The following is a 16,883-nucleotide window of genomic DNA, read 5'->3' as shown; positions in this document are numbered from 1 at the left end:
AGGGAAATTTTGATTGGCCAACAGAGTTTTTAGCCATGACAGTAGATGATTCCTAAAATATGGTTGTTACTGCAGAGAGGCAAAAATCCTTAAAAAATGCAAGGTGGATAGACCTACCAGGCAGGACAGAAGACTGCAAAGCGCTTTTGCAGGGTACCACCTCTAGGTTCAGATGTCACAGTCAGCTTTAGTAAATCAGTACAACAAACCACGACACAAAGCATGTTTTCATAGATTTTTTTCTCGACTTTTATATTTTTAAAAACGAACCAAAAAATAACAGATTAAATAAAATTTACAGTAGACATATGCAATCATTGTGCACTTTTACTACTTCTTCTGATACGTTCTGCACAGCTGTCAACGAAAAAAAAAAAACGCAAACACAATGGGGCGTCGGGTGGGTGGAGCTGGGGCATGTGGGCCGGCTGTGGGAGAGAGGAGAGGGGCAGAAGAAGTGAGGTAGAGGGCAGTAAGGAAAAAAAAGATGGGAAGAGGAGCGGGGATGAAGAGGGAAGGAGTAAAGGGATAAATAGGAAGGCCTAACCTTTGTCACTCAGGGGGGGAGGGAAGAAAAAAAAATTTCACCGAATATATAGATTTCTTTTATTCCTTACATCACTTATATAAATATATTGAACCCCAAAAAACAAACAAAGAAAAACTTCTGAGAAAAAAAGAAAAAAGAAAACAGCGCAATACAGAAACCCACAACAGCAGTAAGGCAAACAAAGCAAGAGAGGAGAGAGCAGTGACAGAATACATGAGAGGGACAGAGGAGCAGAGAAAGATAGGAGGCAGTTTGAGACATGGCAAGAGGGGGGAGCAGCAGGAGAAAGCGGAGCATACGCAACTGTGCCGTATGAAAATTTATAAATATGTGAGATAAAGAGACGACTGTGTGACAGAAAGTCGAGGAAGGTGAGAAAGCGCTGGCAGAAAAAAAGGAGGAAGGGTCAAGGGGGGGGAGGGAGGAAGAGGAGGAAAAGGTTTGACTGAGGTCGACTGTCCAGTGTGTTTTTGTTATGTGCTACGTGACCCTGTTGCCTGCACTTGTGTTTCTGTTATGTGTGTTTTTGTATCATGGCAGCACACATTCCACGGCAACAGTGAAACACATGCTCGCGTGTCTTGTGTGCTCTTCTGCGATATAAATACAAAACAAAAACAATGAATAAAAACAAACAACAAAATCATATTTGCAACCAAACACCAGCCACCTCATGATTCACACCCTCTTCCCTTTTATACATTTGACACATGATTTAAATCAAGTTTTTTTTTTTGTTTGTTTTTTTTTTTAAATTTGTACACTAAGAGCAGTCCCCCTCAGTCCTCCCCCTTTTCCACCACTCCAACAAGTGTCTCTCTTTCTGTCTGTCTTTCACCTTCGTTCCTCCCCCTCTCTTTTCCTCTCACTGAGAACTGGCTCTCTCCAGCACGCGCAGGTCATAGTTCTTTTTGGCGGCCCTCAGTTTGAAGAGGCTGGCCCCACTGTTGTTAAGTTTGAAGGAAGCACTCTGGGCAGCCATGGTGTTGGGGAACACTGCCACTACTGTGTAGAGGTGAGCTGGGTCGTTTCCGTCGCCCTTCGCTCCCCCAGCTCCCATGCTAGCTCCGGGGCCTGCTGTTGCTCCTGGCCCTGAAGGCCCAGCACCAGGACAGGGGCCGCAGCCCCCTGCTCCTCCTCGGCCTCCTTGGGGCTCCTTCAGCCACTGGATCTTGGCACCGCACAGCGACAGCTGGTTGAAGAGCTTTTCAGCCTCTGGACGTGTGATCCCCTCCGGCAGGTCTGTCACCTCGAGTACTCGACTCACCACTGAACGAGGAGGGACAATGATAATACTAATGAACTCCATATAATGTGAGCAAACCAAAAAGAGAAAAGCACAGGAATATAGACTACCAAAAATAATAAAGTCACACATACACAGTCTTTGCTTTCACCTAAGTAACAAGCTTTTATAATCCGTATGTCCTCAGACAAGAAAAGAAGATACGCAACTTTCTCATGCGTGTCTTATACGTGCCACAAATTCTTGGGTTTTATAAAGATAAAGAAGACTAAAGTAAGCTGCAGATTCCAGTCGAGTTAGGAAGCTGTGTTGTTACAAAAACAACATACCGAATGTTGAAACTCAGGGTTCTTTTAAGTTGTGTAACTCTTTAAAAACATACCAGCACAAAATTAAAGGACACTTGCCGATTTATGCTGGTCTGTGATGGTGGATTTCTAACTTACCTACATCAGTGGTACCAAGATCTGTTGATGCAGCTTTGAGTGTTTGTTTTTTCCCTCGTGCTCCGTGTTTCATTACTCCTTGGCCCTAAACACATCAGATAACACTCATAAAGATGCAGTAACAAAGGAGGACACTAGGTGGGGGTATGTGATATCAGTTGTACCCTTAAAAACATTTCACCAGACTGCACAGTTCGTGGGCACTGGAAGGTCAGCAGCAGAGAAACAAAATGACTGCTCACGGATTTCAAATTTTTGAAACACTGCGCTTTAGCTACACAACGTGCCCTAAAAAGAGCTTTAATCCTTCAAAGGCCACATTTTATGACTGTAACGCACAAAAGTTGTGTGATTCTCAATTCTGGAGCACTTTAATCACAGAGCCCAGACAGATAATCAATGGGTCTCAATCAGCAATGAATTCAAATTAAATGTTACATTGCTTTATAACAGCTTCTCCTTGTGTTATAGTAACAAAAATGTCATTCTTAAGAGGCTATCAGTTTCTTCACATGCCTACAAATTTATTGTTTCTTCAAAGACAGTTCTGTAGCTGGTGTTAAGTTTTTACACCCCAGAATTCATGACAGCACCCAAACGAAAAACAAATGTCCACAAACTAAAGCAATAAGTTTAAACCAGAGAAACTGATTAATGCACACTGACAAACTAAAAGGCTCTTACTAGAAAACATCAATATCAGTCAATACCCTAATCATTAAGATGGAATTCAGGACAAAGGCTTGTCAATACTAACCTGATGAGAGCTGTAGGAGGACTGACCGTGCATGAGGTGTGGGGGACACAGACTATACTGGAGGGGCTGCCCCAAAAGAGAGTAGCGACCATCACCTGCACAATTCAAATGGTGAATTAAAATTAAAACCTCACCCGAAGCTTGAAAACCGTGCTGTAATCCATTTTGCAAATATATGCAGCACCTGTCAAGTTAAAGTGAGTAATATTAAACATATCAGATGTATGTACTAAATGCAGCGTTTAAAGGAAGACCATGTTTGTGTGTCTGGGAGTGCAGTGCACAATAAAAGAGGTCCGATGACATGTGAGTACATCATTTCAAAACTAATTACAAGAAACAGAAACCACTTCTTATTTGTAACCAGATGAACATAAGTGTAATCTAAATGGATAAGCATTAATGATTTTCACTAGTTTTGAAAACCTAACAGTGTGGCTGGAAAAATACATGTGGCATAATGTTAGACCACTGGATAAGACAAATGATCCCTTAGAAAGAGAACAACTCCTAATGAAGAAGGAACAGTTCAAGATTGGAAATCCATACAACATACTCTAAATACACTAACACTCAACAGTCAAAATGGATACGTATAATGTATACTGGTAAATTAAATTGGCAAATTACTCCAATAAAGATTTGGAAGAAGTTAAAACAAAAAAATATGGAAACCACCTAAAGTCATCTATGGGTCAGCTGACTACGACAGTATTTATTATACATTATAAATGCCATAAAGATGCACTGTGGAGATGTAGTATCGCAGACTGATGCAAGAGCCTGTTCATATGTGTAACCGTACATTTCGAAGAATAAAAATAGGCCAAAGGACAGTGATGAGGTAAAGTTACGTGTGTATGCAGAAGGTTTGACCAGGTGGCACGATGCCAGTCATGTGAATTTGCTGAGGTGAAGCCATCATTTGTTCACTGGCTTGCAGCCAAAAGCCACCCGACATGGTTTAGAGGGTTGCTGACGCAACTGGTGAAAGAGCACAAACCTAACAGGGGCTGAAAGCACACCTGCATCAAGAGGATTGCTTTTTGTGCACTAAACCTCTTTTCAACCAACCAAGCTGGGCGAATACAATTGTTATTTATTTATTTATTTGTTTTAAATCAAAGTTGCACTCATAATATTTTAACCAGGGGGTCCCAAACTTTTGGGGAGCAAGAAATTATTACAGGAAAGAGCAATTTTGTCAAAGACAACTTACAGAGTAATCGTAATGATTTAGCCCATTTGCTTTTTTTGGTTATAGACTCCATGCTCGCCACCTAAATGGCTAATAAGCAAAGCCACAAATGAACATGAACAGTCTATTACACCCTTGTTGCAGTAGGTGATTTCCTAACAGATTGAGCTGATGTGTCACAATCATTTTAGAGTTTGTACAGGCTAAAAGATAAGATGTTGGGTAGTACATGATAAGATGTTACAGAGTAAAGGGCGAAATAAGATTTTTTTTTTTTTGTAAATTGGCTGTAAAGGTGCCATCTTTATAGATAAAGCACAATTTTATGACCTCACAAGAGATTCTTTTTGGGATCCCTTCTATAAATAACTCACCTGGGGGCGAAACCTTAAATGTATAAAACAACATTTCATCAATGCTGCTGTAAATGGTAGCACCAACAAAGCTAACATGGCAAAATATATATACTACTGCTGACTAGTCCAGACTTTTATGGATGTATAAAGCTGCTGAGAAGAATATGAAAGGGTAACATAGCACACAAATCAAAGCCTTAAGTGTACTTTATGTGATTGTGAGTCTAGGGGCTATACTGGGATGATATTCAATTGGAGACCAGCAATATTTTTTACATTGTGTATGAAAACTTACTCATGAACAGTCAGTATCTGTTTATGGATTTGAACCTTCACTTGTACCTTGAGCTGGCCCTCCTGGCCGAGGAAACTGGGAAATGAGGGGTAATGGTCCCAGGCCTGGACAGACACTGTTGACGCTGCCAGAAGGTGACGGGGTGGGAGACTGAGTGGGAGAGGCCAGGGGACTCGTCAGTTGAGTACTGGCCTATACACACAGAGCAAAAATAAGAGACATTATAATATTATTTTGATTAATTGATGGTAATTTAAGTTCAAAATCTTTACTCATTCATCAGATTCAAAGAGCCTCCTGATCTAAACAGCCTTTAAAGCGAATCACAGATCACAGCTAGGGTGTGGAGATGTTAATGAAAAGACAATTAAGTACACACACGGACATGCGAGTTGCAGATTGAATTAACAAGGTTTGTTGCATTGATCAACAAGGCTTGCATGCACGCGTGTACCTGTGGAGTGTTGTCAGGTTTGTAGAGCTCGCCTGGCTTGCTTGCCCTTTGCTCTATGCTGTAGTACTTGCAAGGGTTCCACTGGACAAGAGGGGGGTTCTGGGAAGGCTGCGGTCCATTGGGGACACTGAGCTGCATGACCATCACCCCAGGCCCAGGAGGTGGTACTCCTGAGAGAGCACAAACAGTCAGACACGTGTAACATAATAATATCAATATGTGTAGTGAAATACGTTTCATATCTTTTGAAAGATAAATATTTGATTCAGCAAAAAAGGCAGCTTTACACAAGTTAATTAAAATACCAGTTTCCCTTTAAGAGTGACAACTGAGCAATTCCAAGACTTTAAACCACTTTAGTAAGCCACATATATTATATATTAAATTATAGTGCAGACAACTATTAATCTAAGTAATCTGTGTTCATCCATGAGTGAGAGCTGCTTTAAAAACAGATAATGAACAATGTAATATTAAGGCGTTTATTATAACATGACAACCATATTAAGAGAACTTATAACCATTAAAAATATAGTTGTATAATTAAGATGTCTTTATATCTGTGTACACCTGCATTAGATCAGCTGTTTGCATAGTTTTGATAAATGCCAACCAAGCTGACTTATTTTTAAATTAATTTTCTCATTATTTTCTCCCCTCTGTTTACACAACAACTTTCAATTTGGTGGTTTTAATTGTCACAAATGAAGCAAAACTGCAGAAAACATTGAAGAACAATGTCACGTTTATAGATACATCTCATTTCCTGGCCAATCACATTGCTCTATGAATACATAAAAATAAACCTGACCTAATTTGAGGTAAAACATTGTTTGTCCCCGTGTGCAGGGCTTGAAGTACACCGAGTTACGTGTTAAACATGTGAACCCTGTGTACCTTTGTCTGAACTCTTACCTAAATACCTTTCATCTAATTTTGTAAAGGACAGTTGCAACTAAGATTAGTCAACATAGTGTTTGTAGATTTAAGCACACTATGACTTCATCAGGTCAGCACTAGTATATACTCAAATACAGATGTACCTGGGACTGCTGCAGTCTAGAACAAAAACAGTTTTTAGACTGTTTTCTTTTTAGGAGCCTACACTTTTATAAAGCATATAAGTCCAGTATTAATTATGGATGTCACACAAATTTCTGATGTCCAAAAAAATCCTAAACATATTCATCTTTACAATCTGCTGACATCAAGCCTCACCTGAATATTGCTGCTGCAACTGTGGAGGGTTGCAGGGGGATGGTGACTGTGTTATCTGATACTGCTCAGAGCTGGGGGGCTGCAGGTAACCTACTGATGGACTGCAGGATAGACAGACACATAAAAAGATGAACATCATCACCACATTGTGGATGGTTATATTAACCATTTCAAATACTTCAAGGTTATTATTAAATCTCTTGTTGGAATATCATGTCTTCAAGCACCTACCTTGTGCTATTCTGCTGTGTGGGTGTGATAACACTGTAGTAAACAGGCATGGGCCCCTGGACAGACTGGCTGACTGGAACCATGACCTGCTGCTGGTACTGCTGCTGCACCACCTGCTGATTTTCATTACCCACAGGTACCTAGCAAAGTGTCAAAGATCAAGGGGAAAAAAAGTCCTGTTCAAGAATGTGTACTGATGGGTCTAGGGGTCTTCTGACAAAGATGATTAGGTAGATACTCGTGTTAAACCCGTGTTACACTTTGCACGACGTTTGTTATTGTTTAACAAGCACCAGATATTCAGCGCAACTCTTTGCTGCATATTGGTGTGTTTGGAATATCACAGTAGCAACAGATTTTCAGTTGCCTCTGAGCGGCAACCTTATTCAATTCACAATCTAAACCACATAATCAAAACTCCATGTTAGCACATTTTAGTAAAATATCATCGCAACATGGATTATAAATGCAAGCTTTTTTGGCTGCCAACACAGGGTTGAGGTGTTCTTCGGTGCCTACACACAACACAAACTACAGTGGCAAAAAGCGAGAGCTTTCTGCAGCTGCACCCCTGACTCTAAATAAACCACTGGCACAAACCTGAGTTAGATCTGATCAGTTCTTTTAACTCTTATCTGTATCAGTACAGCAGAAAAACAGGTCTACTTTCAAAATATTTGCTTAGATTGTTTTGTTAAGCTTGTTGCAGTTTTAGGACTGTAAGCTCCACATCTGTTTCACAGACATAAAATGATGTTTCAACTGTACACCAGATGGCGCTGTTTGAGCCGCATGTGGTTTAGATACTGGAAATGCTTAACTTTTGTTCTCGCCTGGAAAAAAACCTGACAGTTCTGTAATCATCAACTAGTCACATTAACCAAAGAAAGATATGACTGTTGACAAGTATCCTTTATCAACTCCTACAGTTGCATACCTGATATGATGGCATCTGTGGGTACTGAACCATTATACTCTGCATTTGTCCTCCCATTCCTGCTCTCTGTGAATTGAGCAGTCCAGGATTTTGGGGTTGTTGCACACCCATCATGCCCTGGTAACTCGGCTGCTGGCTGGGCATCATGGTCTGAAGACCTGATGACCAAAATAATTTAAAAATAAAAATATTTAAAGTAAAACCACAGTATATTACAGAAGGGAGAAAATGGGATGAAGAGGAGTAGTTGGGTCTTTACCTTTAAATAATTCACAGAACAACAGGACATAAGCGTTAATGTCAACCATAATATATTAAATAAAAAGGGAAAAAAAGGAAAACAATTTACAGAACACTGACAATCACGTAACTCACAAAAACTGAAATGTACCATCACTTTAAGCTTACATGCTTAAACATAATATAAATTCATTAATTAATTTTCTATGAGTATAAATCTTCACCATCACAAAAATTATATTTCAGACCAGACTGCAGGCATGTTGTAATGTAGGGTCTTTCTGACCTTCATGTTCATGAACTATGTGGCTTTGGCAGACGTCCATTATGATCCAAAGTCCGTTTAGGTTGTCAACACTGTCAGTCACTTACTATACAAACAGCCAGACTTCACAAACCATACAATGCTGGCGCCTGACAACTTTTTCCAGGAACACAAAAGGAAAAATAGCCCTATATTTATCTGATTGTATTGGACTTGGATGAACAAGCAGGCACGGCTGTTTCACTCCAACCTTTCACCTGGTAGATTTAAAAGCAAGTGTGACTGTGGAAAACATTTACAGTTCCAAAATCGAGTGGACTTTATCCCCAATATAATTTCCAGTAAGTACAACTACATGGACAAATAATAATTTTGAACTTAAGTATACAACATCTGTTACAAATACACATTAAAACCCTGTCTTCCAGTTGTCAATAGACTGAAAAATAAAATAAAATAAAAACACAATATGCAATAAAAAGTAAATGTGCATCAACATTTGACAAAGGCCTCTTTTTAATGGCCATTTGCTGCAAATGGAAGTATTTATGTCTTTGCATATCAAAAAAGTTTTTGGTTTTTTTTGTTTTTGAATATCATGTTGTCTGATGATGCACAGCACATGAAAATCAACTGACCTGACTGCTGTGCTGGCTGAGGCATGGGTTGTGTGCGTTGGGTTGGGTAAGACACCTGGTGGGACATTGGCTGGGGCACACGGTACTGCTGGCCTGAGCTTGGATACTGACCAGGAGGGTAGTATGAGACTTGTATCTGCGTAGAAATAACAAACCAAAGTTCAGTAATCTGTATTTAATGAACTTTGAAGGGAAGAATAACTGAATCACACTGGTGTAGACAATTTTTAGTGTAGAAGTAATAAACTACCATATTATTTTGCTTCTGCAAACCATCAAATTCTCAAATCACAACAGCAATAAAGACTTTCATAAATACTTTGTCCTTAAATTTCACTAAAGCAAATGTGTTAGGACAGGATTATCAGCATGAAAGCTGGAATATTTGTAGTAATAGTCTTGTATTTAAAGCAGTAAAAAATTTCCCCCCTGTTAAAAATTGCTTATTTAGACCTTTAGCAAATAACATTCATCATTCATTGTTGTACTTCAACTGGATGGTTTTCAAGCAACTCCATCCATCTTCTTCCACTTATCCTTATCAGGGTTTGCAGGCGGCTATCCCAGCTACAAAAAGACAGACTCTCAAGACTCGCATCACAGCAGTGGGCAATTTAGAATCACCAATTAACCAAACAGCACTAACTGCATGTCTTTGGATGTAGAAGGAAGCCAGAGTACCTGGAGAGAACCCGAGCAAACACGTGCTGCATCTTAAGATTATTTTGCAAAATTTTTGTAGGCAGGAAATATGTCGAGGACATTTGCAACATAGCAGAAAAGTGAGAGTAAATCAAAACGATGAACTAAAACAAAAGACAATCAACTCCACTCAAAGGTGTGATTATACTTCTGCGTCCACAGGTTTGCTGGGGTGCAGGTTAATTCTATCTCACCATACAACATTGTGATTCAGCCTGTTGACGACTGTATTGGCCACCAATTTTTTATGATTGTGCTGACTCGCCAACAGAAACACTAGAGTACACTACACTACAATGCACCAATAACCAGCAATAAATGTCTCTAAAGGTCAAGATTAGAACTTTACAATGAAAGCACACAGAATCAAAGCTATTTTTAAGTGTCAATCAGGATGAATCTGTATAAAGAAAACTGCACAACATGTCAAAACTGAATTAGTTCATTACAAATAGTACGTATATAACTTTTGATAGAATCCGATGAGTGAAAAGCCTGATGAAAAGCCATAAAAACAGAACATTTTGCAAATCTTCCATGATATTTGTGACAGCTTTGGTAACTGACATATCACGAAGTTAATTACTTTGCCTTCGGTGTAGAGTGCTGTTCTAGGTAATGATTTAAATTAGATAACAGATCTATAAAACCTTTTGCAAGTATGAAATATTAATTTATGTTTGCAATTATATTTTAACTACCCGATATGAAAGTCATACACAGGTCTGTTTTATTTATTACATTGTGTTACATTTCATTAATCATGTAATCCTTGGGCATGGTTGCCTCCAGATATCAGCTACATCAATATTCAATCAAAGCTGACAAACTGTGGAAACTGAATTTAAATCTAAAAGGTATGTCTGCTGTTTTTATCTAACCACCTGTGGAGGAATGCATACCTGCTGAGGTGGAGGGGGCTGCATGTAGCCTTGTGGAGGTGGTGCGGCCTGCATGACAGGCTGGGATGGAGGAGGCGGTGGAGGTGGAGGATGGGGGTGTCCAGTGGTGGGCTGGTAACCAGACGGAGGTGGCAAAGGTTGACCCGTAGTAGCCATAATGTAGCCGGTCTGAGGTGGGGGGTGCTGCGGCAGCACTGGAGGAGTAGCCTGATACATCGGGGGAGGCTCGGGGTTCTCACTGGAGCCCTGCCGACTCAGTGTCATCTGTGTGAACTGGGGTGCCAGCTCTTCTCCCTGGGTAGAATGGGAATAATGCCATTAGTTGGTTATGACTTATAGGTGACACTCCTATATCAGTACTGTTTTTTGATTTTGGAGATGGATTTTAGGATATACTAAGTAATTAACAATGATCTCCAACAGCCTAAATGCTTCATTAGCAATGGTCTAAAACGACTCCTATTCTGATTATTAAAGGGTCATTGTGTCATTTTGGAAAACACTTTATTTATTACTTTGAGTATATACATATACAGTTAAACACATCATCATGATTATTATTATTATTAGCAGAATCCAAATACAACATTGCAAACATTCAGAATATATGACAGGAGTATCGACTTTGTTGTATGCTGGAAAATCTAAAATTAGACACTGAAGTTTATACTGGTTTAATCGGTCATTGCTTTACATACAGTCATGTGAAAAAGAAAGTTTTCAAAGGACTCTACACAATTTTGTTAAAAAAAAAAAACAAACCAAAAAAACACATCTCTCACATCACCTCTGGACGAATTTTCACACACTTGACTTTACAGTTCATTGAAATTTGCAGGTTATTATTTATGCTTAGCTCTCTTAAGGTCCCAACGCAGCATTTTAAATCAGGCAGAACTCATCTCTGACTGGGGCCATTACACCACGTTGAGTCTTTTCCAGTTATTCTGTCATAGATTTGTTGCTGTGCTTGGGATCATTGTCCTGTTGCAACAGGACAATGATCCTAGGGTGTGTGTGACAGGTTTCAGCCACCTTTTGCTCTCAGATAGATCTGACTCTAGAATACTTTGGAGAGGATTTCATGGTTGAGTGAGTGATTGCAAGGCCCTGGGGCAGAAAACAAGCTGTGCTTCGTTTAGAAAGCTTCTTCAGGTTACAGCTTCTGGTAACGCTTCCCAAAAACTCCTCAGTTGTTCAGTCTTTTTCTAATTGTACTGCATGAACTTTTAAGATTTAACTGCATAGAGTCAAGTGAAAACTCTTTTTCAAATGACTGTTCCAATGTAAACACAACCAAACTCAAACTCTGCTTCTGTGGGCAACCGTGGTTGCACTCATACAGATGCAGTGATTTAAAAGAGAAAAACAAAAAACGTAGCCAGGAACAAACTGGACACATCCTTGTCATTTCTTTTGTTACTACAGACACAACATTTACTCACTGAATCCACTTTAGACAGTAACACCAATTTATATGAAAAAGCTATTACTTAAATGTATTTGCAGACACACTCACATCTTGATAGAACCAAGATATGTTTTTTGACTCCCCTGAGTGAATGTAAACAGGACAGTAAATGAGTGCAAGTGTTTTTAGTAGGATATGGCATCAGCTAAAGTGTCAGTCATTAACTGAATGAGTATAACAGAGATGAAGCTATAATATGTGTCAGTACCATTGTGTACTGCTGGGGAGGAGAAACTGGCAGGAGAACCTGGGGGCAGGAAGGGCTGGAGTAGGAGACAGGCTGAGAGGGCTGCAGAGACGCCACCGGCTATACACACCAAAAAAAGGGATGAAATAAAGAGGTAGAGCATAGAAAGAGTGAAGCAAGGCAGTGAAAAGAACACGGCATCAGAAGCAGTGAAAAGAAGGGAAAAACAGAAATGAAGACATAGGAAAAATGAGGGTTAGAACACAAAGGAAAAGTTGTTAATGAGCAGAGAGGATAGTAATGGAAATCAAGTTTTTTTTTTCTAAATATTACACAAACAAATTATGTATAAAAAATTAAGTGTAATTATTACTACTCAGAAAAAAAGGAAGAAAAGGAAATGTGTGCAATCAAAGACTATCGACTGTGAAGTTATTGGAAAAATCAAACCTGTTAAAGGAGGATGGGTTGACATTGATTCTATATATAAGCTGAATATGTTCAATTCACTACACTTGTTTCCATCCATTCCTCCTCAAAGTCTTTGTTTTTTCCCTGATACGTTTGATGAGGGTGTAACAGGATATGCATTAATCCCAAATGTTCTGAAAGGAATGTCCTCAGGCCACTACACCCTGGAAGTGATTGTAGAACAATATGCACACAGTGTCTAACCGTAATAGTTAGAAAACTGTGTTTAAAGTTCTCTCTCGCTCTGGAGAATAAAAATGTGGCATGCAGGCCCAAGTAAAAGGGATGTCGACCATATATTAAACAACTCTGGGTCTAAGAATTTTATTTTAATTAAGAGCATGTTTTATCTGTAGCCATTTCAACTTTTTCTTTCACTTTTAAGAAGTAATAAAAGTGTTTGCGAGTAGGACATTGGAGAAGGCCAAGTTTCCATTTCAAATTCTTTTTTCACTGATGAGCTGTGTATGACAAGGAGAAATAATGCAGCTTCACTGTCTGCAGGATATTTATACCTGAAATTACACTGCTGCCCTTAATAATCAATTTCAATGAATAAACTGGACTGTCTAAAATTTTTCCATATTTTCCAATTACAGTATGCACATTTAAGTAAGAGTTGTTACACTAACAGTCATGACCACTTAAATACCTCATGTTTTTCTCTTTCTTCTGCTACACCGAAGAAAACAAAAAGAAAAACAGACTCTCAAACAGACGTCCTATATTAAACCACAAATTGAATGTGCCATTGCATCCATTTTTGGTTGGTAGTGGAGATAACTTACCTGAGCAATCATGTGGTTGCTCATAGGGTGCTGCGGCGGTGTGGGCAGCAGGGCAGTCTGAGGTGGAGCCTGGGGCTGTGGCTGCTGTGGCTGTTGAGATGGGCAGGGTAGCAGACTACGGCTGGACTGGGAGGCTGCAGGTGGAGGACATACATCAGGGCTGACTAGGGGAAGGCCTAGTGATTTAGAAGATGACATGATAGATAAAGGAGATCATTTTGAAATTTAAATTCTCCAACACTGAAACCCACAAATTATGACTTGATCTTAAAATATTGCATCATCACTGAATAACACCAAATAGTGTTCTGAAGATTTCTGAAAATGATTTGTATGTGTGCAAAACCACTAGAGGGCAAAATAAAGTCAACTTTGCATCAAACGTTTGTCACCTTTGTAGTTTAAAAAGTCAATTGAAGCTAATTTTAGTAACTTCTGATTCCTGGTTGTTATAAAATATGAGCTCTGCTAAATAAGCTCTCAACATTTTACAAGAACACGTTTGGACAGAAATTAATTCTTAATCAGATAAATACCTGTAGCTTTAATATTTTCTTTGCTAATAAAGGGACGGCCTTGAAAGCCTTTAAAACCACAGGAGTTTCTGATGACTTGTTTAACAAGTCACAAACTGCAGGGTCCAAATCATTTGTCAAGTAGCTAGTAGGTACTGGGGGCACACAATTCCCTAAGAAAATACTTTTATTGTTCTGACCAACAGGCTGCCTGTGACTGTGTGGATGATACTTTCCAAAATAAAAACCAACACAAAAACTCAACAAGGGTCAGGATCTTCACAGGCTTTTCCCAAAACAATACAGGAGAAATGAATACACCTTTAGTCTCCACAGAGTAGGGCAGACAAAAACACTTCTACACATGAATCTTAAAAGCAAAAACTAGCACAGCAGTCAACACAGACTTAAAATGAAACCGGGGGAGCCCCGTCGGGAGAAGCAAATCAACCAATCCTCGAGTCCACTGATGACCACTATTAAATTGTTTTCACACATGCACTCCAGCCCTGAACTTTTATAGACACAAGCCGATGGAGACACATTCGGGAAGGCAAATGTCCGACACAGCCGGACCTTAAAAGCTATTTAAGGTCATAGTACAAAATCTGTTATGCCCAACAGAGACCATGTGGAAATAGCTCAGGTAATGTGAATACACACTGCGCAAGTGGGCGTCAAATAGCCTTCATTCTCCACACTTTACCCAGGCAGCACCCTTCTCCTGAACCAAAAATGAGTATTTTCAAAGGTGAGAATTTGTCTGAAGCAGACCATCTCTTGCTGTGCGCTACATATGAAAAGGGCAACTTTTAGAAATGACCAACCATATCATTCTCCAGAGCTTGTTTAAAAAAAAAATATCTGGCACATTTAGCAATGAAATAAGAAATAAGGCACTATCCATTACCTTAAAATCTCGCTAAGAAGGCCGACCTGAGAGAATTTTATGGGATGTGGAATATAGACATAAGGGAGCTTCTTGAATTCAATTTATGCTACACAGCTAATTCTTAAACTACAATGACGTTCGGTCAGTTCTATCATAATTTTTCATTATGTTTTATACAAAAAACAGCTTACATGACTAGATAATCCATCTCTCCATGTTGTACTACTCATTTAAGGCAAGTAAAATAAAACAAGCTAATAGCATACTACCTAAATGCTTCTTCTCCACTTTTCTCCAAACCTTACCAGAGCGAGAGCCTTTGCAGCTCCCTTGCGAGCCTTTGTTGCTGCCAAGGCTATCCCCCCTGGTAAGGATGGAGATACCAGAGAAGCTGCTGGCCTTAGTGACGGGTGGCCGGAGAGTGCGGTTAGAGCTGTCTGAGTCGGTGCTGCTCCAAGGCCTTGGCTCCAGGCACTTCATGTCACTGTCCGTGCTGCTTTGACGGCTGCTTGATGCCCGGCTGGAGCTCTCGCGGTTTCTGAGAAAAGACAGAGTAGGAAGAAAAAAAAAAGAAAGATAAGAGATGACATGATGGAAATAAAATGGGAATGAAGTAGTGATGAAGTAGAGGAGGTGTTGTAGCAGGAAGAGTTGAAAGGTGAGTGAGAATGTGCAAATTACAGAAAGCACAGCCAGAAGAGAAAGACAAAAAAAGTATAGGGTTAGAAGGAGGAGATTTAAAAAAAAAAAAAAAAAAAGAAGAAGAAAAAAAGGAAGAAAAGAAAAAAAAAGGTGTGCATATAAGAGAGTTCGAAGCAGAGGTGTGTAGGTGGAAGCAGAATAAAGACAGTTGAAGACAGAAAAGGATAGGGGGAGCAGAAACAGAAGAGCAGAGTAAGGTCACCAATAGCGTAGAGTACACACAGTTTAAGAGGTTTTAAAGATGGAGCATTCAACACAGATGTATATTTGCTGGTTAAGTATACCACAATACAAACTCAGGCAACATACCAAATAATAATGTCTCAAATTTAAAAAAAATACAACCCCCCCCCCCCCCCCCCCCACACACACACACACACACACACACACTCACACAAACCCATCCAGAAAGGAAAACATACATGCAAAAGATGCTCCAAACACTAGGATGTAAGAAGATATTACAAAGACACTAGACACAAAGACAGATTTCCAAGAGCTCAGCACACATTAACCATCTAAGGGTGCTTTCACACCTACCATGTTTGGTCTAGACTTTTTAAATTTTGTTTGATACCAACCAAAATCACTGTAGTTAAAACTTATGGACATATGGGCCTGGGTCCAGACCAAACAGTCAAACTTAACCTGACAAAAAGAGGTGGCTTCGGTCCAGAACGAGTTGTGTTTGTTTCTACTGTGAAAACTAGAACACTCTGTGGTAGAGGCTAGAGCAGGGGTGGGCAATTCCAGGCCTCGAGGGCCGGTGTCCCTGCAGGTTTTAGATCTCACCCTGAGTCAACACACCTGAATCACATGATTAGTTTGTTACCAGGCCTCTGGAGAACTTCAGGACATGTTGAGGAGCTAATTTAGCCATTTAAATCAGCTGTGTTGGTTCAAGGACACATCTAAAACCTGCAGGATACCGGCCCTCGAGGCCTGGAGTTGCCCACCCCTGGGCTAGAGAGAGGCCGAGACTGTTTTTAAATATCAAGGGACTTGAAGGGTTAAAACCGGACACCTTTCAGGTATATTGTGACAGAGCAATGGCATGTGAAAATAAAGAAAGTGAGGCCGGTATGTATGCATGTGTATATCAGACACATCCCCATCAAATCAGTATCAAGTCCACGTGGAACGTAAACTATTTTAGACTCCATTCACATAATAACCAGATCAGTTTAACAAAATATGAACCTAGTTTGTATTTCCAGGTGTGAAAAGGCCCAAAGACTGTAGACACCATTCCCATAGAGGACATATATACTTGCATAAACATGTTAAACATATTAACACAGATGAAACAATCATGCATGCACTTAAAAATGCATCGTCTTTTCACTGAGACAGCAAATAGCATAGAAACAAAACACACATACACTACTGAATTAATACCAAATGTACATAAACACTCATTAA

At 39.7% G+C, this 16,883-nt stretch overlaps 1 protein-coding gene across 15 annotated transcripts in view; it reads right to left on the bottom strand.

Annotated features, from left to right (window-relative positions):
- Window positions 1-225: 225 nt before the first annotated feature.
- The window catches only part of r3hdm2 (R3H domain containing 2), a 60,150-nt gene continuing 43,492 nt past the window's right edge, over window positions 226-16,883 (bottom strand). For 4 of the 15 annotated variants that reach the window (XM_026166806.2, XM_026166795.2, XM_026166793.2 and 1 more), the window contains 13 exons: window positions 15,029-15,297; window positions 13,353-13,528; window positions 12,115-12,213; window positions 10,436-10,729; window positions 8,832-8,967; window positions 7,689-7,846; window positions 6,752-6,891; window positions 6,521-6,621; window positions 5,303-5,472; window positions 4,896-5,040; window positions 3,000-3,094; window positions 2,243-2,327; window positions 226-1,819 (listed from right to left, as the gene is read on the bottom strand). In XM_026166806.2, coding sequence (XP_026022591.1) covers window positions 1,416-1,819; window positions 2,243-2,327; window positions 3,000-3,094; window positions 4,896-5,040; window positions 5,303-5,472; window positions 6,521-6,621; window positions 6,752-6,891; window positions 7,689-7,846; window positions 8,832-8,967; window positions 10,436-10,729; window positions 12,115-12,213; window positions 13,353-13,528; window positions 15,029-15,297 — 2,272 coding nt within the window. In that variant the 3' untranslated portion in view covers window positions 226-1,415. The remainder of the gene's footprint in view (window positions 1,820-2,242; window positions 2,328-2,999; window positions 3,095-4,895; window positions 5,041-5,302; window positions 5,473-6,520; window positions 6,622-6,751; window positions 6,892-7,688; window positions 7,847-8,831; window positions 8,968-10,435; window positions 10,730-12,114; window positions 12,214-13,352; window positions 13,529-15,028; window positions 15,298-16,883) is intronic. The other 11 variants (XM_026166807.2, XM_026166799.2, XM_026166796.2 and 8 more) reach the window with 5 other exon arrangements.

This window comes from Astatotilapia calliptera, chromosome 5 (assembly GCF_964374335.1).
Source record: "Astatotilapia calliptera chromosome 5, fAstCal68.1, whole genome shotgun sequence".
Lineage (NCBI taxonomy): Eukaryota > Metazoa > Chordata > Actinopteri > Cichliformes > Cichlidae > Astatotilapia > Astatotilapia calliptera.
Note: the sequence above shows the minus strand (reverse complement) of the source record. Positions and strands in the feature narration are given on the sequence as shown.